The sequence below is a fragment of the Medicago sativa genome, chromosome 2 (assembly GCF_051527215.1).
Source record: "Medicago sativa cultivar Bolivia chromosome 2, Bolivia_mono, whole genome shotgun sequence".
NCBI classification, from domain to species: domain Eukaryota; kingdom Viridiplantae; phylum Streptophyta; class Magnoliopsida; order Fabales; family Fabaceae; genus Medicago; species Medicago sativa.
Window position 1 is genome coordinate 55,459,934 of NC_140750.1, and position 22,447 is coordinate 55,482,380.

Here is a 22,447-nt window from a genome sequence, read left to right on the forward strand (position 1 = left end):
TTTTCAATTCAGGGCAGACAAAAAAAAAAATTCCAAAACTTAGGGGGCGGTTTTATAGTTTTTTTCTTAGGAGGCCAAAATCGCAACTTCTTGAAACTTAGGGGGCTAAAATTGCAATTAAGCCTAAAGTAAAATATATAACTCGAAGATTTTTTACCTCAATTTTCAACAAGTCTACGACAACCACACCAAAATATTGATAACGTGTGTATGTGTATATCATTGTAATAAAGAGTTATCAATCTTAAGAAACGTGTGATCATCAAGGTCACCTTTTTCTCCTAAGTATGCAAATAAAATGTTTTTTTAGTTTTGAAAGATTGATTCATTATTTTGGTTGAAAATATGCGGTTAATAAGAGTGACTCATAATCATTGTATTTCATCACAATGAACAATTTTAAATCATATTCTAACCCTTGAAAAAATAAACCTAACGATGAGGTAATCTCTAAAGTATCATTATTCTCTTTCAAGTAGCAAATAAGTATCTCACTAGAATAGATCCATATTCTCATGGTTTCTATGTCAGTTCGACCTATTAAGCTTGATTACTCATTTCATCCCAAAAACCATAACGCTATTCTCATGCTTCAAGACCTTTGTCTAACCTTATATATATTTCCAGCAATCCCTTTTCTTCAACATAGTGATTGCCTAATATTTTTCCTTAAGACGCACTAAGACTATATTAGGGTTTTCTGTTCCCTTAGCAAAAAAAAAAAAAAAGAAAAGGACTATGGAATTCGTCATAGGACTACTTTCCATGATCCGAAGAAAAATGGGAACTACTCATTGATCATAACGATGTGCAACCTAATAGAGATAAAAGATAGCAAAAAAATATAAAATAAGAACCTTTATTGAAATAACAGAAATACAAGAGTTTTCTAATATGTTATGCGGTATGACATCAAGCTTAGCTTTGTCCTATTTATAGCCTACACCTTCTTATTTAGTGAACCTATTACAAGTGATCGTCCAAATGTTTAAGAGAAGAAACGACTAAATTTATTTCTTCAAGTTGTTTTGGTCGTAGTGAGTGGTTACGGATAGGCGTAACAACTTATGACCATGAATGTTTGGTCTTTTGCTTGCCTTGCTTGATTCATAACATTTTTTGAACTTATGGCCATGAATTCTAAAGTGTTGCTAGTTAATTTCCACATGTTGATCGTTGAAAAAGGTATTCATTACCTTAGGTCATAGCTTAGTCAACAAGTCTTCTTAAGGTAATTCGTGGTAAAGGAAAAAAGGGGTCACTAAGATTTGACACTCAATTTTTGTGGGGAGAATGAGACATTAGAGCTGAGCTCATTTTTCCTAACAATGGTGGTGGATTTGAGTATGGCTAAGGCTTGGCAATGATTAGTGACCAAATGTAAGTCTTATCATTGTATCTTGTATGAAGGAACTAGGAAGTGTGGATCTATTTTACTATCGGTCTTGTTAACGAGTGTTTTCAGCATACTCCTTAACCATTCTAAAATAAACAATTATTATTAAAAAAAAAGTCAAATATTTCAATTTTCAATGCATTGATTACACATATTTCATAAATAATTACTACTTATTGTCCTTAAACAACGCCCCGAAAACACGCGTTAACATTTCCATTTTACTATTATAGGAAATTTGATTGTGTGTTATTTGACTTATGTCGTTAACTCTTCATCTTTTTCTATTCATCTAAGTTGAATTTAATTGGAATACCTCTTATATTAGTAGATCTTTTGCTTATAGAAAAAAATGTAAAATTTTGACAAAATTAATTGTTTTGAGGCTGCTTTATTTATAGAAAAAAATGTAAAATTTTGACAAAATTAATTGTTTTGAGGCTGCTTTATTTTTTAGATGTAGAGGCTGCTTTATTTTTAGATGTAGAGGCTGTTATGGAGATTGGCAAATTTCTTTCACAAAAAAAAAAAAAAAAAAAAACCGAGATTGGCAAATCAAAACACTTTTGGTTCTAGCCACGAAGTGTGGAACAATTAATAGGAGAAAGATACTTGAACGGAATAGTTCAACCTTTATTTTCTTGTTTCTTTGACAAATAGTTCTGTCTTTTTCCTAAATAGTAAGATGTTGAATTAAACAAAATAATAGAGCAAGTCCAGCCCTCCACCATAAATGCAATAAGTCAAATCACATGACTTGACCAACATGAAAATTATTTCCTCCGTAGCATACCGTATTTTTGTGTGTTGTTTAAATTTATCACAAATGACCTCTAAAAAAATAAAATGATCACAAATGAGTAACTACTAATGTTTTTTAATAAATTTTCATAAAAATCATTTAAAAAAAATAAAGTAAGACTCGCTTTTTTTAATCTATATAAAATGAACCTTCCTCTTAAGGAAAAAAAAAAAAACTCTAAATTTAATAAAAGAAGGTTCTCAGTTTTGTTGAAATTCTTCCACGACTTTTTTCCTTTCCTTTTATATCTATAGGGAAAAACCAAAATCAAATCAAACATAAACACAAACATATAGTGAGAGAAGATGGGTGTGAACAAGGATTTCAACATGGATAATGAATATGTTGCAGATGATGATGATGTTCCACTTCCTGGATTTCGATTCCATCCCACTGATGAAGAACTTGTTACTTTTTATCTTCGAAGAAAACTTGATAAGAAACCTATTGCTATTGATCTTATCAAACAAATTGATATCTACAAATATGATCCTTGGGATCTTCCAAGTATGTTGTCATCTAACTAATACTTTTGCTTTTTCTTTTATAAATTTTCAATTGATTCTTTTATAGTTCACACTTAAATTTACAAATATTAAAGATTAATAAATTTCTTATAAGAAGAAATCACTATCGAAAGGGGTTTCTAAATGACACAAACTATAAGGAAAAATGGAAGAAAAACATGTTGACAATATTTGCATGCCCAGACACACATAGTTTGATTATTGCATACATATACCTTAGTTATAACTACATTCAAGATTTTTCTTTTGTCTTAATCATCTTTCTGGAGAAGTGGTCATTTTTTTTTTACTGCTGGAGACGTGATCATGATTATCAATAATTGGAAACCTTTTTATAAATCTAAGTATTGTGACAATTAATAAGAAAAAGTTATATTAGCTATGAAAATTTTAAAATAGAAAACATGAAATTTGTTACTAAATATATAAAATTGCAATATAGTGATCAGTCATCAGCTACAAAGGAATAATTACAATATATCTTAAATATACATGATTTTTTGCAGACATATAAAAACATGTAAAAGAAAAACACACAAACATAATATTCTATGCAGGGGCGGGTCTGTGGGAGGCTGAGTGTGGCTATTGCCACACCAGCCCAGCCCATTCTTTTCTTTCTTTTTTTTTATATACAAAGCATAATTTTTTTTTTTTTGAAATATAATGAGCATAATTATATAATATATATGTTCTATTTCGAAACATAATGTGAAATCATATTTTGGTCTAGTGGCGCGACATTTGTGTTTGGTTGTTGTCGGTTCAACTTTTAACTTTTGCGTTTTTTTAATAATTTTTTCATGATAATATAAACAACATAAACAAATAAATTTACTTGTAAAAATAAACTCAATGAGAGTCGAACTTGTGAACTCCAAACACATTGACTTGGTTATCTTCCAATAAGCTATAATGCTTGCAATGTTTTTTTTTTTTTTTTTTGCAACTTTGATATATGTGTGTGTGTGTGTGGCGCGCGCGCGTGAATGTGTGCGTGTGCGCGCGCACGAGTTCTAAGATAAGATTTTGTAACTTACGTTGTGCATTATCTATTAATATTTATTTCTCCAAAAAATTTAGTCTTACTTCCTTTAAAAAAAAAAAAAAATAACCCCACTAATAATTTAATCTCAGATCCGCCCCTGATTCTATGTGAAAATATTATGCCTCAATTACACTGAAAAATATTCTATCCCACGTAATTCTCTCTATATATAGTGCAACTAATATTTGTTCTTCCTTTATTTTTCCTTTTCATTATAGGTAACTATACTAATTAATTTAGTTACATACATTATGCAGAAGCAAATGTAGCTGGAGCAGAGAAGGAATGTTACTTTTTTTGCCAAAGAGGAAGAAAATATAGGAACAGCGTTAGACCAAATAGAGTGACTGGCTCTGGATTTTGGAAAGCAACTGGAATAGACAAAGCAATATACTCAAATGGAGGAGAAGGAAATGATTGTGTTGGACTCAAAAAAACACTTGTTTACTATCGTGGTAGTGCCAGAAAAGGCACCAAAACTGATTGGATGATGCATGAGTTTCGTCTTCCATCAACCATTGATGTCAAAACAAACATTTCCTATGCTAAGAATGATGCTGATTATGCTCATGAAGCTGTAAGTAACTTATATACCACCATCAAACTTTTATTGTATGTATATATGTTGATTTTGGAGTAGCTTTGCTCATAAAAGTTTGCTTATCAAAAACAAATATAAGACCTACATAATTTTTACAAATTTTGTACATAGGTTAATTCTTACACACATGGAATTTATTTCTCTCTTTCTAAATTTCTAGTCACATTTTTCACTTTTTCTTGGGATAAACATTCTTTACACTAAAAATTAAATTAGATAAAGAGTCTCATATTTAATGAGATATGATTTAAACATGTTTGAGTTTTACCTCACCTTTTATTAGCCGGTTTTTATAAGATTGAGAATGAACCCAAATTTATAGATAGAATGAGAGGCACCTGCTATCGAACTACTAGGGTTGCACTTTAGATTAGTTAATGTGAGGGGATGTAGTGCAAGTCTCACATTTAATTGATGCATGAATAATTTTATCATACCCTTTAATCCTTAATTATTTTATTATTTTCTCTTGGTAGTGACAAAAAAAAAATAGAGTGCATTTATTTAAACATTTTATTTTAAAAAATGTTAATAGAAATGAAAAGTGCTTGTTATCATCACAATAATCTAACTTGTAAAATTTTCTATCTTACATAAAAATGTAAAAAAAAAAAAAAGTTCTTTAAACATACCAAATTTAGCGATTATTCTTTTAAAAAGTCAACTATTATAATTTCTAATGCACTCAATACACAACTTTTCATAAAAAAATTACTAATTAAAGGGCTTAAAGAGTGCACCGAAGGCACTCGTTAACATTTCTCTTTTTTATAAGCAAGAGTATTATTAATGGGGATTACAAGGGTAACTCCAACCCATTACGATCAACATGAAACATCAAATTAATTTATTTTATTTTTTTATATTGAACAAACATATGTCCTAATGATTTTTGTCTATGGCATGCAGGAAATTTGGACATTGTGTAGAATTCTCAAAAGAAATGTATCACAAAGGAAACAAATACCGCAGACAAAACAATTAGCTAACAAGCATCAAGTCAGTCATAACACGAGCACCAGAATGAACAACAATATGGAGTTCAACATAAATCAACAAACATATATAAATTTTGGTGCAAGCCATGAACATCATCACATTCATGAGGACAAATCAATCAATAACTATACAAGCAGTGAAAAAAGCAATCAGTTTCATGCAAACAATGTAACACCATCACCAAATATTTGGATTAAGCAGGATGCTAATGAGTTGTTATCATTTGATAATTGGGATGAGCTTGGATCAGTTGTGAGGTTTGCTGTTGATTCACCTAGTTTGTAAATAGTATAATTGCCATATGTTTAGATTAATAGTTTGGAAATACATTAATCATCATATGCTTGTATTGTAGAGCTACAATATTATTGATATTGTTGCATGTTTAACTTAGTCTTTTACAATACTTATTGACTTATGTGTATATGATGCTTGGATTCACCTCCTGCTCAACACTACCATAATCTTAAATTCTCTACTTATGCTATTAAGTTTATTCCTCAAAACTTTCAAATAAAGGGGGATAAATTCTTGACTTAAAACATCTTTCATCCAAAAACTCGTAATTTCTTGGTAATTCATTTATTAGGCAAAGTCTAGTTGACGTAGACCATAAGCCTCGTCGGTCCCACTAACTTATTCTCTTATTTTTTCTATTACAAAGAGGGCCGAAGCACAGCCCCTCTAACTTATTCTACTCTACTTAGTTTTGTTTGCTTCAGCGGTGAAAAGGCAAGAAACACGCATCCATCAAGAAGCTCCAAATAACAGCTTCACAATTTTCACGATTCCGCTGCTTTGTGACGCGATATTTCAATGTGGCGCGATTTCTAACTCAAATCCAAACAGGCACTTATTGTATTTGTATTTTTACATAGTTCCTTTAATTATGTTTATTATCTTTAAACAATGCTGAATTCTAATTCATAGCTTGAACTATATATATTCTCCCAAAATAATTATAAGCAGTCCTTGGATATTCAACTCGTTTAGATATATGTGTTTCTAGTAAGAAAAAGAGAAGTCCACCCACGTAAAGAACAAGATAATTAGTCTTTCAATTTACATGCATATATAATCCACAACTACAAAATTGATGATATAATGAGGCTGGTTGATTGCAAGGGACTAGGGAGGATGTGGTTGTCAACTTGTATACATTTAGACGGTTGTAGTTGTCAACTTGTCATTGGTCCTTTCTCAAAGGGGTATAAGATTTGAAAATAGTTTGATGTTCTCAGCTAGATCAGTATCACTTATATTCTCAATGTATAAAAAAATTGACTTTTTTGAACGGTTATAAAAAATTGACTTGGCTACTAAAAACAAATGAAAGTTAATAATAGTAACATATTTTAATTATTAATTGTACACTTGTTTTTATTTAATGCCTACGGTTTCTTCTAGAAAAGTACTCCATAAATAAAATGAAATATATCAGTCAATCTTCTGGAAGAGTACTCCAATAATGCTACGTATTAATAAAAAAACATTATAATAGAATATAGGAAAATGACCTTAGATATAGTCTACTCTGCTTATGTGAATAAACAATGAGGTCATCTTTTGAGTCTCCAAAGTTTGTTATTTTTAGCTTCTACAGGAGTTCGTAATCTAGGAGTACACTAGAAATAATTAGAAATGCAATCCTATATAATTAGTTTAAATACTTTTTTTAAGAAGCTAAAATTCATCAAAATTGGTATTGAGAAGAATCAAACCTGACCTTAAAATAAACATACTACAAAGTCTCAAATCAACACGACAAGGTCAATATAAATGGGTTAATTAGTTTAAATATTTTAATGAGTTATTTGGATACCCGTAGGTCTACTATAGTACTATATATACAATGCCTTGAAAAAGAAAGAAATCAACAGTGTGATATTGTATGTTGATAAATGATAATGTGATGAGAAAAGAGATAGAGAAAAAAAAAGTGTTAAATTGGAATTAAAAATTAACACCAATTTAATAGTGTACAAAAACCTTTGTTTACTCAATAGTGTGAGAAACTTATAAGAGTGTTGATCATAGTACGTCTATGCAATTTCATATAGTTATTTGAACGCTCACATAATGTTTAAGCCATTTTAGATATGAAGACTCGTCATTTAATCATTTAATATTAACAAAAAAACAAAAGAAATTTTTTAGATAATCCACTACTTAACCCAACCAAAACAAAAAATTAGTGGGTTTGCACAAACCGATTCAATAATGTAAATGATGGTTATTTTACTCACACACACAAGTAAATTCACAAACATAAACACACCTTAGTTCACATGGCATATTGTTCTCTTATCACAAGCACCAAAAATATTTGCTTAGGGAGAAACATAAATCTAAGAAGTTTAGGCACACTTATATAAATACCTTTTTTAAAAAAAAAATTGTCTAAAGATATTGAATAAACTAATTTATTCATCATTTAATTTTTTTTTTATTTTTGTGTACGTTCAAATAATTTTATTTGTATTATGTAAGACTATCTCCACAGCCACATGCATACATCTAGAGTTCACCACCACACACAATGTAATTATTACACTATAACATATATGCTAATTATTAGTGGATTAGTTTAACTTCTTAAAAAAAAAAAAAACACATTAATTATTAACCAACTAACTTGAGCAAGCGCAAGGAAGAAAATGTCATAAAGTCTGTCATTACTAGAACTTAACAATAGAATTACCAAACTCTAAGTCTCTTAACACTAAATTGACTACTAACGGAGCAACATTAAATCCAAAATTATGAATAAAAACACAGCCAAAGATTGCATGCAATTTGTTCATAAGTCACAACTTGAAAGGTGATAGTGCAGAAGCTCCAAAGCCGCTTGCCAAACGATATTTCAAGTACTCTTTCAAAGAAGTGTCTTTGTATATTGGTGGGTTTTCTTCAGATAAAAGTTCCTTGATTGGTCCAATCAATTTTGGTATGCCCTCAGGAGAATGATCATGTTGTGTTCTAAAAAGGGTTGCAACTGAAATTCTTGGGCCTACATGTTTTGCTAAAACTCTGTGTTGAACACTTTTGAACTTGTCATTACTCACAAGCTGCAGAAATAAAATTAAATTGATCATAGTCAGCATTCAATTTTCATTTGACATATATACAATTTTAGATTTTATGCACAAAGAAGAGAAATTATTGTTGTCTCAAATCAATACACATCATATATTTTTATAACCATGTTATAGCCCTATATGTACGAAGTATTCACGACCATTTTGTCAAGAAATCAATTAGGTGCTCAAAGTCGATAATTCTCTTCCATCCGAATTTTCTCCACATGCAAGAAGAGTCAAAGTTCAAACTCATGTCCACTTGATTATGTTGACCAAGTCCCTTAATACTCGGACCAATCACATGTTGGTATCAATATATGCATCATATATTTATATTATAATAAATCAATATCATGGATTTCCAATTCCAAACTAGCACACAGAAAACACAAAAATTCTCTTCTTATTTTTTTTCCATAAAGGTCAAAAAATGTATTGATAAGAAAAAGTTGGGGAGCCAAGCCTAACCCAAACAAGATCAAGAGAATCTAAAAGAAGGCATTTTATCAATATTTGACTATAGTTTTGTCCTTTTTGCTTGTCTATAGTATCTAGATAAAATTATTTACTAAGCTGACTGATTATGCTAGTTGAATGTTTAGGAGATATCAGTTTAGTGGTAAGAGTTTTATTTTGTTACTCCAAATTATAGTTTTAATCTCGTTGAAGACATATGTATAAAGATCTTAGTGTAGCTTTAATAATAATTTATCCTTTCACCAATTTTAAATATAAACAAAAAAAGTATATTCTTTATTATGCATTATGAAACTCACCTGTAGAAGATCCCCAACGTTCACTACCAGAGCTCCATGAATGGGTTCTACATGAATCCATTGATTGTTATGAAGAACTTCTAAGCCACCAATATGATCTTGCAAAACTATTGTAATAAAGCTAGCATCTGAGTGCTTGACAGTGCCAATGGTTAACTCTGGCTCAGGGCATGGTGGATAATAATGACATAGATGGAAAAAACTTTCAGCAGCACCCATTTCTTTAAGGTGAGAACGATCAAGGCCAAGAGCCTCTGACAATAACTCATACAAAGAAGAACCAAGTGTCGTTACTTCTTTTGTGTATTCATTCACAATATCACTGCAAGTTTGTAATCATTAGCAATTCATCAAGGACAGAGAATTCTAATTACAGATGACCTCTAACTATAAAGAACCAAAAAAATTAATGGAAATAAGGATATTAGCAGCCAAAGCATATAATGTCATCATTGATTAGAAGGGATAATGCTTAATGTTAAAAGTAAGAATATACCACCAATTTTGTCTAGGATTTTACACACTTTTTCTTACTTGGTCTTTCAAGCAAACAAAAATAACATATAGTTTATGCCCGTTGAGTATGGCTCATAGGCAGTGTCAAGGGGGCAAGGGGCGAGGTAGCTGAGCGAGCGCAGTGAGTATCCCCCGTGTGTTTAACCCAATTGTTTGTTGTAGGGAACCGATTGAGGGGTGTCGGGGCAATAGCCCTCACACTTTGATTAAGGGTTATTGTTGTAATCTGGACGTATTATTTATATAAAGCTAGTAACATTGTAAACCCTAATTACTTCGCCCGTTGAAATATTATGGAACTACAACTGCTTTTTACTTGCAGACATGTTTATTGTGTTGCAAATTATCGTTCATTTACTCTTCAGTTACTAGTTGTTTTCTAACATTGACATTTTTTGTAATGAGTCTAGCTGAAAACTCACACACAGAAGTGGAGATTTGCAGGTTCAAATTCACGCATCAACATAATAGAGATCACTAAAGTCTAATACCATCTAATTTATTCTTCATCATCTTTAACAAACACTTAGTGATTACTTATTATTTTTATTTACACGAGTTACGGACTAACTAGGGCGACTTAGGAGTGAGAGTGTAATTTTATTCATGAAGGTCAAATCAATTGAGAGTTCCAAATTCCAACTCTGATTGGAATAATCATTTACTAAACTTTACTTATATATCATGATTTTTTTCCTTAAAAACCAAAGAATTAAAAAACCATATATATAAAGGAAAGTTATTTTAACAACTAAAACTTGACATGTATTTGACAACTGTATAAAAGTATATTATTTATAATTATTGATTTGACTTGAGGAGAGAAAGAAAAAACTAATCATAAACGAAATTGTAACTACATAGTATATAAATACGTAGTTGTTGGACAACTAAATGGTTGTTAAATAACATTTCTCATATATTAAATTAATTAGGGGTTTACTCTTAAAGAATTATTATGCAAACCTGCAAACTGGTGGTAGTTCATCAATTTTGGGAGGATTTGGTGCCCAAAAAAATGCAAGTGTGTCCCTCCACTCAGCAGATTGATCTTCGGAAAGGGTAAAATTGGAAAGATAAACAACTTTTTTAGTGAGATCACGGGTGTAATATTCTTTCCTCACCTTAGGATCCTGTTGGTGAAATCTACAAGTTCCTTTGATCATCTCATCCAAAACTTGAACTGGAATTCCATGATTTATTACTTGAAAGAATCCCCATTTCTCACATGCATTTTGAAGTTGTCTCACAACTTCATCTCTCAAAGCAGGATCATCATGGATTCCTGTTAAGTCAATTGTAGGGATACTAAGCTTTGAATTTGAATCATTGACTGAAACATCATTGATCCTAGATTGTTCACAGTAGAACATGCGTGGAACTTTTGTTACTCCATTTTCTACAAGTCCTTGGACACCAACCTTTGACTCATCAAATTTCTTGAGTTCAGTTTTTTTGTCATAAATTGGAGCATCACTTGTTATTGTGGCCATCATAATAGTTTGAGGTTATTATGTGTACATTAATTTTTTGTAGTGGAAGATACTTTGAAGATTTCAAAACCAAGGGGTTGAAGAGGTATAAATGGAAGGAATGGGTATCATTTGTCTCCTAGAATACTCCGCATAAAAGGACAAACCTAATTTGGATTTAATAAAGCAACTAGATAAGAAGCATTTCTTGTTTGACATTTATTGGCTATAGTAAGATATCATAAAACCATATATCTTTGATTCCAAAGACAGCCAAAAAAACGTAACATTAAAAAACTTAGGGACCAATTTATAAAAATGAAATGTATTTTAATCAATTTGCAATTGTTTACAATTTTTCAGGGATCAATTGGTAAAATAAATAGGAACAATGTTTAAATTTTTGAAGCATATTGGAATAAATTTGTGTAAATTGAAAGAATTATAATGAATAATTTGAGATTCACATTTTATAGAGTAAGGGAAGAATTTCAAATTTTAAATTTTTTTATAAAAAAAAAAAGATATTAAATTTAGTTTGTTTACATTTTTTGGTAATAATGACATTTTTTTTAGCTAGTGTTCGAAATTCTACAATACTTCAAAAAATTCATTTGTTTATAAAATTTCCAAATTCATCTCATTTAAACAATGAAATTTACATTGAAGAATTTGAAATGTAATATTCATACAAGTTGTGTTGCTCACAATATATTTGAATTGTAACTATGCAACCAGCAATTTGAGATATGTTGTGGTGAAAGGATATTCATAAAAGTTCTTGCGATGTGACGTCAAGAGTTAAGGATTTGTGGTCCTTGTATTCATATTTACATTAGAATATTTGTAAAAGTCTAGCATGGTTCTCTTTGCAAATGAGTTTATTTTTTTATGTTCTACAAATATATATTAAATAAAGTCCTTGTTTTTCAACAAATTTTCCATTTTTCTAACATTATTTCTGCAAGTTTAAAGGGTGTCACATCAAGCAATACAAAGCCATCAAAATATTATAAACATTAATGATGCATCGACATTCATTTTTTGGGACGTTTGTGCAACACCTGATTATTCACATTCAAAAATATGGTTAATTCAGATGAGTAAATGATGAATTCAATTCAAAGTCAAAATTGTTGTTAATTCAACTTCACAAATTAACCAGCATTTTTAAGGTGATCTTGAATATTCAACTGAATTAACCATACGTTTGTACGTGATTAACTAGATGTCTTGAGTGTGTGAAAAAATGGTTGTTGATGAAATATTTTTGTATTACACATGGAAAATGAAAGTGTAAAGCTCAAAATTAAAGGTTTTAAATTTATATCATTTTTAAGCTGAGTTTTTTATTTATTTTTTGAACAGCAAAATTTATTAATAATTAAGTCTCTGCTCAACACAAATAGAAACTGACTAATAGAAACTACAAACCAAATGCGTCGTTAATAAGTGATTAATAGAGAACTTGCAAGAGCTTAACAATGGATTTACCAAAATAAACACTAAGCTGCTTTTCAGCACAACACCCAAAAATCCATGAATATGAACCCTATATTGCATTCAATTTGTGCATAAGTCACAACTTGTAGGGTGATAGTGCAGAAGCTCCAATTCCATTTGCAAAACGACGTGTTAAGAACTCTTTGAAAGAAGTATCTTTGTATATCCGTGGACTTTCTTGAGATAATAGTTCTTTGATTGGACCAATCACTTTTTCCATATCCTCTGGTGAATGATCATGTGTTCTAAAAACGGTTGCAACTGAAATTCTTGGGCCTGCATGGTTTGCTAAAACTCTGTGTTGAACACTTGTGAACTTGTCATTACTCACAAGCTGTAAAAGAAAAATTAAAATTGATCATAGTCAATATTCAATTTTTATTTGACATTTATATCACCTTTGATACATTTTTAGACTATGCACAAAGAACACATAGTTAGCAAAATAAGTATAATAAATCAACATCACAAGTTTAATATTTCAAACTAGCGTAAACAAGACGAAAATTCTCTTTACTCTACAATTCAACGTATTTTTAAGTGTAATGTATTGGGAAAAGCTCGTCTCATATCAGATAGATAGGACTACTGGTGAGAGTTTACACCTCACAAAACGGTTTTGTGGGATTATGTTAGGCTCAACCACGATTTCTAAAACAATGTTGTCCTTTGTGTTTATCTAGAGAAAATTATGTACTTAAACATGATGAAGATGTTAATTTTTGCATGATGAACTCACCTGGAGAAGATCTCCAATGTTCACTACAAGAGCTCCATGAATGGGAGGTACATCAATCCATTGATTGTCATAAAGAACTTGTAAGCCACCAATATGATCTTGCAAAAGTATTGTCATAAAGCTCGCATCCGTGTGCTTGCTAGATCCTATGGTTAATTCTGGCTCAGGACATGGTGGATAACAGTGACATACATGGAAAAAACTTTCAGTACCACCCATTTCCTTAAGGTGGAAGCGATTAAGACCAAGAGCCTCTGACAATAACTCATACAATGAAGAACCAAGAGCCTTTACTTCTTTTGAGTACTCAGTCACAATATCACTAGAAATATTAAGATATCAATATCATCATCAGTTGTAAAACTATTTTAAGAAATTATTCAGCCATCTATATATGATATATCCATGTCAAGTGTTCATAAAAAAAATTATATCCATTATCAAGTTCGAGGACAACAACCCACTTGGGTTGGTTCGGTGATATTGACTTGGGACATGGGAGTGTGCTCCTCCTCTAGGTCTCAGTTCGATTCTCTCCGATGTCAATTCAGATAGGCTAATTTTGCTTCTTAAAAAAAAGGGTTGTAAATAAAAATATTAGTTTGTACCCTTGACATGGATATTAAAATGTTGATCAGGGTTATAGAACTTAATGTTGATTACAACATTTTTAGCTTTTTTTATAGTAGTTGAATAAATAAAAGTCAAATACTATGGTATTTTGTTTTGTTGTCTCTTTGAATAGTTGTTTGCGCTTCTTGTGCAGGTTTACCTTAATAATTTTAGTCAATTAAAAAAAAAACTATGGTATTTTGTTTTAGAACTTTTTTTAAATAAAATAAATTGCTCAAGTTATAGATGCTTATGTATGTATTTTTATTTTCATTTTAAACCGCCTATAAATAAATTAATATATATGTAACAGTGTCGGTGTCCAATATGTCCCTCGTGAGTTTAGCCTAGTTGGTACGGACAATACATAATATAGACAAGGTCCAGGATTCAAACCCCGACCACAACCAAAAAAAGTGTCGGTGTCCTATATTTTTTATATTAGCGGTGTCGACCTTTGGGAGTCCGTGTGAAATTTCAAGTGTGGATGCTAAATAATTTTCATTGACATAGAGATGAAGTGATAGTGAATGTGTAAGTTTATCTATATACCAACAAATAGATCAATCCTTTATTAAGTACTACTATGACAAACCTGCAAACTATTGGCAGTTCTTCAACTTTAGGAGGATGAGGTGCCCAGAAAATTCCAAGTGTGTCCCTCCAATCAGCAGATGGGTCTTGGTAAAGAGTAAAATTGGAAAGATAAATAACTTTTTTACTGAAATCACGAGTGTAGTACTCTTTCCTAACCTTGGCATCTTGTTGGTGAAATCTACAAATTCCTTTGATCATCTCATCCAAAACATGTGTTGGAATTCCATGATTTATTACCTGAAAGAATCCCCACTTCTTACATGCATTTTGAACTTTTCTCACAACTTCATCTCTCAAAACAGGATCATCATGGATTCCTGTTAAGTCAATTGTAGGGATACTGAGCTTTGAATTTGATTCACTAACTGAACCATGATTGATATTAGATTGTTCACAATAGAACATACGTGGAACTTTTGTTACACCATTTTCTATGAGTCCTTGGACACCAACCTTTGACTCATCAAATTCCTTTAGTTCACTTTTTCTGTCATAAATTTGAGCATTTCCTGCTAAATCATCACTGGTGATCGTGGCCATCTTGTTTTGAGCTTATCTTTACATTAATTTTTTAATGAAAGAAAGCTTGATTGGTTCAAAACAAAGGGGTTAAGAGGAATGGATGAAAGGAAGAGGAGAGGTCAATGTATCCTAGGATGCTCTGCGTATAGGACAACTAAATTATTGACATATCTTGGATTTAATAAAGCAACTAGCTAGATAAGAAGCATTTTTTTGTTTGTCCTTATTAGCTGGTTTCTCACAATCAACCTATTTGACAAAACTATGATTTTTACTCAGAAAAAAGTATATGTTTGAATCCAAACAAGTAGGTCATTAATTAATAAAACCAAAATTATTGTAGAAAATAAATCAAATATGATTCCAAATTAACATTATATTATACACACACTATTTTTAGCCAGAAACGGAGCTAGAAGAAAGACCGACAGAGACCGCGGTTGTCTGTAATTTTTTTCTAATTTTTTTATATTAGTATGCTATTGTTGGTTAAAAGACTTTTAATAGTAGAAGCTTAAATATTTAAGATCATAATATACTAAGTCAAGGCCCAATTGTTGGTTTTAGAGTAAAAAAGGATGGAGTTCATTATGTTCAGCATCTCTTCCACCAAATACATTGATGGTTTCTCCAAGTGCAGCCATTGTGACACCGACACGTTGCGGTGGGTGTTGCCGGATACATCGACTACCAGTCATGTCAAGGTATCTAAGTCATACACGTGTGGCATGTTTTCAACGTGTAACATGTTATCAACGAAGACACGTGGCTCAAACTCACCCTCGAATGCATTGACATGTTGTCCTATTTGATACGAAGAATTTATAAAAAGAAATTGCATGATTTGACCTTCAGTTTTGTGAATCTTAGCAACACCTGTGGCCTCACAGCGACAAGGATGAACACAAACGCAATTGGGAATGGATCTGTGTGATGATAATTCTTCCCAAAGTGCTTTCATTTCAGTGAAGTAATCAAGCACAGATTTGGTACCTCGCTTCAGATTGTTGATGGAGGAACGTAAAGTGGCAATTCAAATTCAATCAATCTTTGAGAATCGTTCTTGAAGATCCTGCCAAACCTCAAATGCAGTATCATAAAACACAATTGTCTGAGCAATAGAATCAGAAACAGAGTTGATAAGCCATGATTGAACTAAGTGATTACAACGTTCCCAAGCGTTGCGATTCAGATCTTGAAGATCATGAATAGGAATAGATCCATTGATAAAACCTAATTTATTCTTCGTTCCCAAAGCTCGTTGGATAGATCGGTTCCAAGCAATGTAATTGGAACCATTAAGCTTGGGAGAAACAGATAGAGAATTAGGACCTTCGCTTGGGTGCACGAAGGAAGCATAATCATTATCTTGATTCGGTTGTTGAAGATGAGCAGGAACAGCTCGTGGAGACATGGTTATGCATAAGAAAAATGAAGAACAAGTTTGAAGATTCTGGAACAAGAAACGAAGAAATTCACACCAGTATGATGCGAAAATCAAAGAGATGATGAAGAAAGGGAACGAATTATAGTAATAAGAACTGAATTCGAGAAAACGAAGAAAATATGAGCTATTGAAGTAGAATTCAATCGAACAAAAAACAGAATAACTTGCAGAATCTGCAATCAAAATGCAAAGCATCATGAAGATCAACAACAAAATATGAGGAAAACGATCGAAGAAGATGATCAAAGAGGAATGTACAACGGAAAAACGGTTAGGAAAAAACGGTTATGGATCGTGACAACCTTTCCCGTGAGGGAAAATGCTCTTGATACCATATTAGGAAACTTGAGAAATGAATGAAGAGGTAGTGATTACAGCAAGTTTATATAGACAAAATGCTTGTGTAAATTAAGCTATCATGTGTTATAGCGTAGCTAATTACTTTATGACTAGTTGCTTAGACTGCAAGTAATGATAGTCAACTGATAGTGTTGACTTCTGTATCTTCATTATCCAATAAGGGATTAGTTTTCTTAACTACTCGCCTGATACATGTACTATAACAATTTTTTCAAGACAACCTAATAACTTAAAAAAAAAAAAAATTGAAGTTAATTTCCAAGGTTAACAATATATTACACAAACTACAACAGCTTAACAATATATTTATTGAAATGAACACTAAGTTGCTTCTTTGTGTAACAACTTGAAGGGTGATAGTGCAGAAGCTCCAAGACCGTTTGAAAAACGATATGCCAAGTACTCTTTCAAAGAAGTATCTCTATATATTGGTGGGTTTTCTTCAGATAAAAGTTCCTTGATTGGTCCAATCACTTTCGGTATGCCCTCAGGAGAATGATCATTTTCTGTTCTAAAAAGGGTTGCAGCTGAAATTCTTGGGCCTATACTTTTTGCTAAAATTCTGTGCTGAACACTTGTGAACTTGTCATTACTCACAAGCTGAATAAAGAAAAATTAAAATTGATCATAGTCAACAATCAATTTTTATTTTATATTTATATGACCTTTGATACATTGTTAGACTTTATGCACAAAGAAGAGAAACTATTACTGATTACTAATAAATAAGAGTTAATCAACTTAGGACCATGGCTCCTTGTCATCTCTAAGATGGAAACTACGAGTAAAGATGCTCCTCATTTCATTTATATGCAAGAGTCAAATCGAACTCCTAAGTCAGACTTCTTGCTTAAGTAGATTGAGTCTCTTACCACTCGAACCAACAACATGTTGTATGAATATACATCATATTAGTATAATAAATCTATGTGATGAATTTACAATTTCAAACTAGCACACACAACACAAAAATTGCTTTTACTATACATTTCACCATGTTACTATAGTTTTCAGTGTTGTCATTTGTGTTTATCTAGATACAATTATTTATTAAGTTGAATGAAAATGCTAATTTTGTGCATGATGAACTCACCTGTAGAAGACCTCCAATGTTCACTACAAGAGCTCCATGAATGGGAGGTAAATCAATCCACTGATTGTCATGAAGAATTTGTAGGCCACCAATATGATCTTGCAAAAGTACTGTAATAAAGCTAGCATCTGAGTGCTTGGTAGTGCCTATGGTTAACTCTGGCTCAGGGCATGGTGGATAATAATGACATAGATGTAAAAAACTCTCAGCACCACCCATTTCTTTAAGGTGAAAGCGATTAAGGCCAAGAGCTTCTGACGATAACTCATACAAAGAAGATCCAAGTTCCATTACTTCTTTTGTGTATTCATTCACAATATCACTGCAAGTTTGTTATCAATAGCCATCATCAAGGACATTGAATTCTAAGTATAGAAGATGATCTCTAATTATAAGGAACTAAAAAGTTGGAAAGACAAAAGTAAGAGTACACCACGTATTTTTTCTCGGATTTTACACACTTTTTCTTATTTCATCTATCAAGTAAACAAAAATTAATAGATGGTATATGACATTTTTTTCATAAAGCCAAGCAGCAAAACTCATACACACTGAGTGCACAGAAAGGGGCCTTTTTGGCTTTGATTACTTGTTTATCATATTTAACAAACACTAGTGTTTACTTGTTTTTTTCATTTACATGAGGGACTAACTAGGATGACTTGAGAGTGAGAGTGTAATTTCATTTGTAAGTTTTAGTGAAGGTCAAATCAATCAAGAGTGTACCCGCGTTTGAACTTTTACCGGAATAATCACTAGTCAAACTATACTTACCCTCCTGCTGAACTCTAGATTACATGGTCTCTTCCTTGAATAAAACTATGAAATTGGTGGTTTACTCTTAAAGTAGTATTAAGACAAACCTGCAAACCGGTGGTAGTTCATCAGCTTTAGGAGGATCGGGAGCCCAGAAAAATGCAAGTGTGTCCCTCCAATCAGCAGATTGGTCTTGATAAAGAGTAAAATTGGAAAGATAAACAACTTTTTTGGTGAGATCACGGGTATAGTACTCCTTCCTCACCTTGGCATCTTGCTGGTGAAATCTACGTGTCCCTTTGATCATCTCATCCAAAACATGAACTGGAATTCCATGATTTATTACTTGAAAGAATCCCCATTTCTCACTTGCATTTTGAACTTTTCTTACAACTTCATCTCTCAAAACAGGATCATCATGGATTCCTGTTAAGTCAATTGTAGGGACACTAAGCTTTGAATTTGATTCATTGACTGAACCATGATTGATATTAGATTGTTCACAATAGAACATGCGTGGAACTTTTGTTACACCATTTTCTATGAGTCCTTGGACACCAACCTTTGACTCATCAAATTCCTTTAGTTCACTTTTTCTGTCATAAATTTGAGCATTTCCTGCTACATAATTTTAATTTTAATACTTGTTATGAAATACAAGTACGGTATAATTTAAATAACATATATTTAAGCTAAGGCGGCCTCATTGTCAACTAATTTCCAAGTTCTATTTGAAATACCAGGTTGTATTAAACACGCTTTGATAAATGAAATGTTATAAGTTTGTTTCTTTCAACAAAAAAAAAAAAAACGCATTTATTCAACAATCATCACACACTTCTTGTTTTTGACATTTTATTCTAGCACACAAGTACATTCACACATAAACATACCTAAGTTCACATGACATACTGATCTCTTATCACACATATGCACCTAGAATTGATCACACATATGCAACTACACAGAATATATTTATTCACCAACTAACTTTGAGCAAGAGCAAGGAAGAAAATGTCATCAAGCCTGTCGTTGCTAGGTGAGTTGCCACCATACACTAATAATCCCTCTTGGCTGCCTCGGCTAGCACCGGCAAATGCGCACCACCCACGTGGCCCTGGATGATCACCTGATTCCACCTTATCGTCCAACCTCGTCCATGATAGTGTCTCCGTGTCTAATGCATAAAGCTCACCTGAAAATTGACCAGCACCCATGTGACCTTGGTCACTAGGGTCTATTTCCCCACCATATACAATTATGTGTTTCCCAATTAAACAAGTTGAAAACACACTACGGGCCGTTGGTTTAAGCCCACTTGTTTCCACTTGGGCCCATGTTTTTTGGGCCAGATCGAAGAAATGCACGTCATCCACTTCCATTCCAGCGAAACCATACACAACCCATATTTTTCCCTGGGCCACTGTTAGGCCCGGCCCACCTCTTCCCTTGCAACTTTCACCAGGAGATGGAAATTCCACCCACTTGCCATCCACAACATCAAAGGCCCATAAATCATTGAGCCTTCCTGCCACTCCACAGCCACCAAAAACATACACACGTCGGTCATCGGCAGTCATGGAGTGGTAGCTACGGTTAGGAGGCCCAACATCTCCACTTGAAATCAAGGCCCAATTGTTGGTTTTAGTGTCAAAAGAATAGAGCTCATTGAGTTCATTGTGTTCAGCATCTCTTCCACCAAATACATAGATGGTTTCTCCAACTGCAGCCATCGTGACACCAACACGTGGCGGCGGTGTGTTCCCGGATACATCGGTTACTGACCATGTCAAGGTATCTAGGTCGTACACATGTAACTTGTTATCAACGGGGACACGTGGCTCAAACTCACCGCCAAATGCATAAACCTTCTGTCCTACTACAGCAATAGCATGTGAACTTCTTGCTCCTTGCAAGATTCCTCTTTGATCAAGCTGAAACAATAATTAAAATATTCTGAATAATTCATTTTAAAAAATGTACCAGGAATCACTTTTAGCACAATAAGATTATTTCAATTTTTCAGAGTCATAAATAGTATTTGTAGGGCCTAAGAGAATTTTAAGAATATTCTCTAGTATATTAAAATTCTCAGAAACTATTCAAGGTGGTGGTAGAAGATAACGCATAATTTTTCAATATAATCAAAGGATTTGAAATTAAAGTTGAGATTTCAATTTTTTAGGGATTAGTTTCTTTAGCTAACATACAAGCAATTGCTATAGTGAAGTATCTTGTGTGGTCTACTGATAACGATGTTTGAAAATTGTTCAAACTTTGACGACAATCAAAAGTTTATGTTTGGATTAGCTTATATGAGCTTATTTATGGATATAAGTACTTGTGAGACTATTTGGGAAAACTTATGAACACAACTTGTGACATTTTCATAAGTTGTTTTCAGCTTATTTCCATAAGCTCATCAGGATATAGTTTATGAAAACAACTTATAATTTATAAGAAAACAATTTGACTTTATTTTTTATTTTATCTATTATGATAAAAATAAAAAGGGTTTGTCTAACATGTGCAATATTGCACATGTTAAGGCAACTAAAAGTAGTAACTTTTCATTGAAAACCAACAATTATTTATTAAAAGTTACATATTTAATATAAAAAATACAAGTACCAAGTCAAAGTTACTACTTTAAACTTCTTATCATGTGCAAATTTGCACATGATAGAAAAACCCAAATAAAAATAGAGTATACACAAGTTTATGTTATAAGCTACTTCATCCGGTCCTATTTATAAGAAAAAGTTGACTTTTTAGATTCATTGAGTAATTAATGTACTTGCTATAGAATATAGACCAAATACAAATACATTATTTCTACAATGAATCAAAAAAGTCAAATTTTTCTTATAAATAGGACCGGAGGGAGTAAAATGTTGAGTAAAATTCCATTTATACCCAATTCACCACATTTACAACCACTCTCATTATTGTTTAGTATTCCCTCCGTTTTAAAATGAGTGTCGTTTTAGGTGTTTACACACATATTAAGAAATGCAATGATTAAAAGAAAGAGAATGATTATTTTACCAAATTATCCTTATTAACTATTTGTTAGTTTTAAAAGTAATACTTTGGAAGTAATGTGCAGAGTATTAATTGGAGGGTACAATTAAAAGAAAAAGTTATTATTGCATTGGAAACTGAAAGCGACATTCATTTTGAAACAATTTTTTTTGGCTAAAGCGACACTCATTTTGAAACGGATGGAGTATTTTTTATTTGTTGTATGTTGTTGTATATAAATGCTTAGATTGCAGCATTTCGTTTTGATATCATCCTATCATCATCGATATATAAATAATACTCGGTTGTGATTTCAATGTTTTCTGACCAAAGGTGAAGTAAGGTCTAATCAAGTACTATTAAAAAAACATACTAATCCTTATACTAATACAATTCAAATCATATAATAAAAAGATATTTTTCTCCTGAATGAATGTATATAGTTTATTTTTGTCAAAAAAAATATAAATCACAAATGGTATTTATGAAAGAAAGAAAAAGAAATAACAATCAATATTAAATATTATTAAATTATAGAACAAATGTTTCCGGGTCAGAGACACAAGAGGGTCAAAAC

The 22,447-nt window shown here is 32.0% G+C and overlaps 6 protein-coding genes across 6 annotated transcripts; 1 reads left to right on the forward strand and 5 right to left on the reverse strand.

The window, feature by feature from the left end:
* Positions 1-2,417: 2,417 nt before the first annotated feature.
* On the forward strand, positions 2,418-5,814 carry LOC146949053 (transcription factor JUNGBRUNNEN 1-like). The gene is made up of 3 exons (XM_085745159.1): positions 2,418-2,705; positions 4,031-4,350; positions 5,284-5,814. Exons 1-3 carry the CDS (start codon positions 2,504-2,506, stop codon positions 5,656-5,658), a joined length of 897 nt encoding a protein of 298 aa, XP_085601285.1. The 5' UTR covers positions 2,418-2,503; the 3' UTR covers positions 5,659-5,814.
* Positions 5,815-7,975: 2,161 nt separating this feature from the next.
* On the reverse strand, positions 7,976-11,382 carry LOC146949054 (1-aminocyclopropane-1-carboxylate oxidase homolog 1-like). The gene is made up of 3 exons (XM_085745170.1): positions 10,712-11,382; positions 9,230-9,551; positions 7,976-8,441 (listed from the first exon to the last, which is right to left on the reverse strand). Exons 1-3 carry the CDS (start codon positions 11,239-11,241, stop codon positions 8,181-8,183), a joined length of 1,113 nt encoding a protein of 370 aa, XP_085601296.1. The 5' UTR covers positions 11,242-11,382; the 3' UTR covers positions 7,976-8,180.
* A 1,167-nt stretch (positions 11,383-12,549) lies between these two features.
* LOC146949055 (1-aminocyclopropane-1-carboxylate oxidase homolog 1-like) lies at positions 12,550-15,454 on the reverse strand. The gene is made up of 3 exons (XM_085745171.1): positions 14,667-15,454; positions 13,460-13,781; positions 12,550-13,054 (listed from the first exon to the last, which is right to left on the reverse strand). Exons 1-3 carry the CDS (start codon positions 15,206-15,208, stop codon positions 12,797-12,799), a joined length of 1,122 nt encoding a protein of 373 aa, XP_085601297.1. The 5' UTR covers positions 15,209-15,454; the 3' UTR covers positions 12,550-12,796.
* A 775-nt stretch (positions 15,455-16,229) lies between these two features.
* LOC146949056 (uncharacterized) lies at positions 16,230-16,604 on the reverse strand. Its single transcript, XM_085748476.1, has one exon. The coding sequence runs from the start codon at positions 16,602-16,604 to the stop codon at positions 16,230-16,232; it is 375 nt and encodes a 124-aa protein (XP_085604602.1).
* A 496-nt stretch (positions 16,605-17,100) lies between these two features.
* On the reverse strand, positions 17,101-19,632 carry LOC146949057 (1-aminocyclopropane-1-carboxylate oxidase homolog 1-like). Its single transcript, XM_085745172.1, has 3 exons — positions 18,954-19,632; positions 18,091-18,412; positions 17,101-17,597 (listed from the first exon to the last, which is right to left on the reverse strand). Exons 1-3 carry the CDS (start codon positions 19,358-19,360, stop codon positions 17,319-17,321), a joined length of 1,008 nt encoding a protein of 335 aa, XP_085601298.1. The 5' UTR covers positions 19,361-19,632; the 3' UTR covers positions 17,101-17,318.
* LOC146949058 (thiohydroximate-O-sulfate sulfur/sulfate-lyase (nitrile-forming) NSP5-like) lies at positions 19,629-20,792 on the reverse strand (the record flags this gene model as incomplete). Its single annotated transcript, XM_085748477.1, has 1 exon — positions 19,629-20,792. A coding segment is annotated over one exon (960 nt), but the record flags the coding sequence as incomplete, so codon positions are not given.
* Positions 20,793-22,447: the final 1,655 nt, after the last annotated feature.

What these genes read in the sequence shown, in the direction of transcription:
- LOC146949053 (XM_085745159.1), top strand. Translation starts at nt 2,504, where the DNA reads ATGGGTGTGAACAAGGATTTCAACATGGATAATGAATATGTTGCAGAT. An exon ending in TGATCCTTGGGATCTTCCAA is followed by an intron (nt 2,706 to 4,030) that starts GTATGTTGTCAT and finishes TACATTATGCAG; the next exon opens with AAGCAAATGTAGCTGGAGCA. An exon ending in CTGATTATGCTCATGAAGCT is followed by an intron (nt 4,351 to 5,283) that starts GTAAGTAACTTA and finishes TATGGCATGCAG; the next exon opens with GAAATTTGGACATTGTGTAG.
- LOC146949055 (XM_085745171.1), bottom strand. Translation starts at nt 15,208, where the DNA reads ATGGCCACGATCACCAGTGATGATTTAGCAGGAAATGCTCAAATTTAT. An exon ending in GAACTGCCAATAGTTTGCAG is followed by an intron (nt 13,782 to 14,666) that starts GTTTGTCATAGT and finishes TAATATTTCTAG; the next exon opens with TGATATTGTGACTGAGTACT. An exon ending in ACATTGGAGATCTTCTCCAG is followed by an intron (nt 13,055 to 13,459) that starts GTGAGTTCATCA and finishes TTTCTTTTACAG; the next exon opens with CTTGTGAGTAATGACAAGTT.
- LOC146949054 (XM_085745170.1), bottom strand. Translation starts at nt 11,241, where the DNA reads ATGATGGCCACAATAACAAGTGATGCTCCAATTTATGACAAAAAAACT. An exon ending in GAACTACCACCAGTTTGCAG is followed by an intron (nt 9,552 to 10,711) that starts GTTTGCATAATA and finishes ACAAACTTGCAG; the next exon opens with TGATATTGTGAATGAATACA. An exon ending in ACGTTGGGGATCTTCTACAG is followed by an intron (nt 8,442 to 9,229) that starts GTGAGTTTCATA and finishes TTATTTCTGCAG; the next exon opens with CTTGTGAGTAATGACAAGTT.
- LOC146949057 (XM_085745172.1), bottom strand. Translation starts at nt 19,360, where the DNA reads ATGTTCTATTGTGAACAATCTAATATCAATCATGGTTCAGTCAATGAA. An exon ending in GAACTACCACCGGTTTGCAG is followed by an intron (nt 18,413 to 18,953) that starts GTTTGTCTTAAT and finishes ACAAACTTGCAG; the next exon opens with TGATATTGTGAATGAATACA. An exon ending in ACATTGGAGGTCTTCTACAG is followed by an intron (nt 17,598 to 18,090) that starts GTGAGTTCATCA and finishes TTCTTTATTCAG; the next exon opens with CTTGTGAGTAATGACAAGTT.
- LOC146949056 (XM_085748476.1), bottom strand. Translation starts at nt 16,604, where the DNA reads ATGTCTCCACGAGCTGTTCCTGCTCATCTTCAACAACCGAATCAAGAT.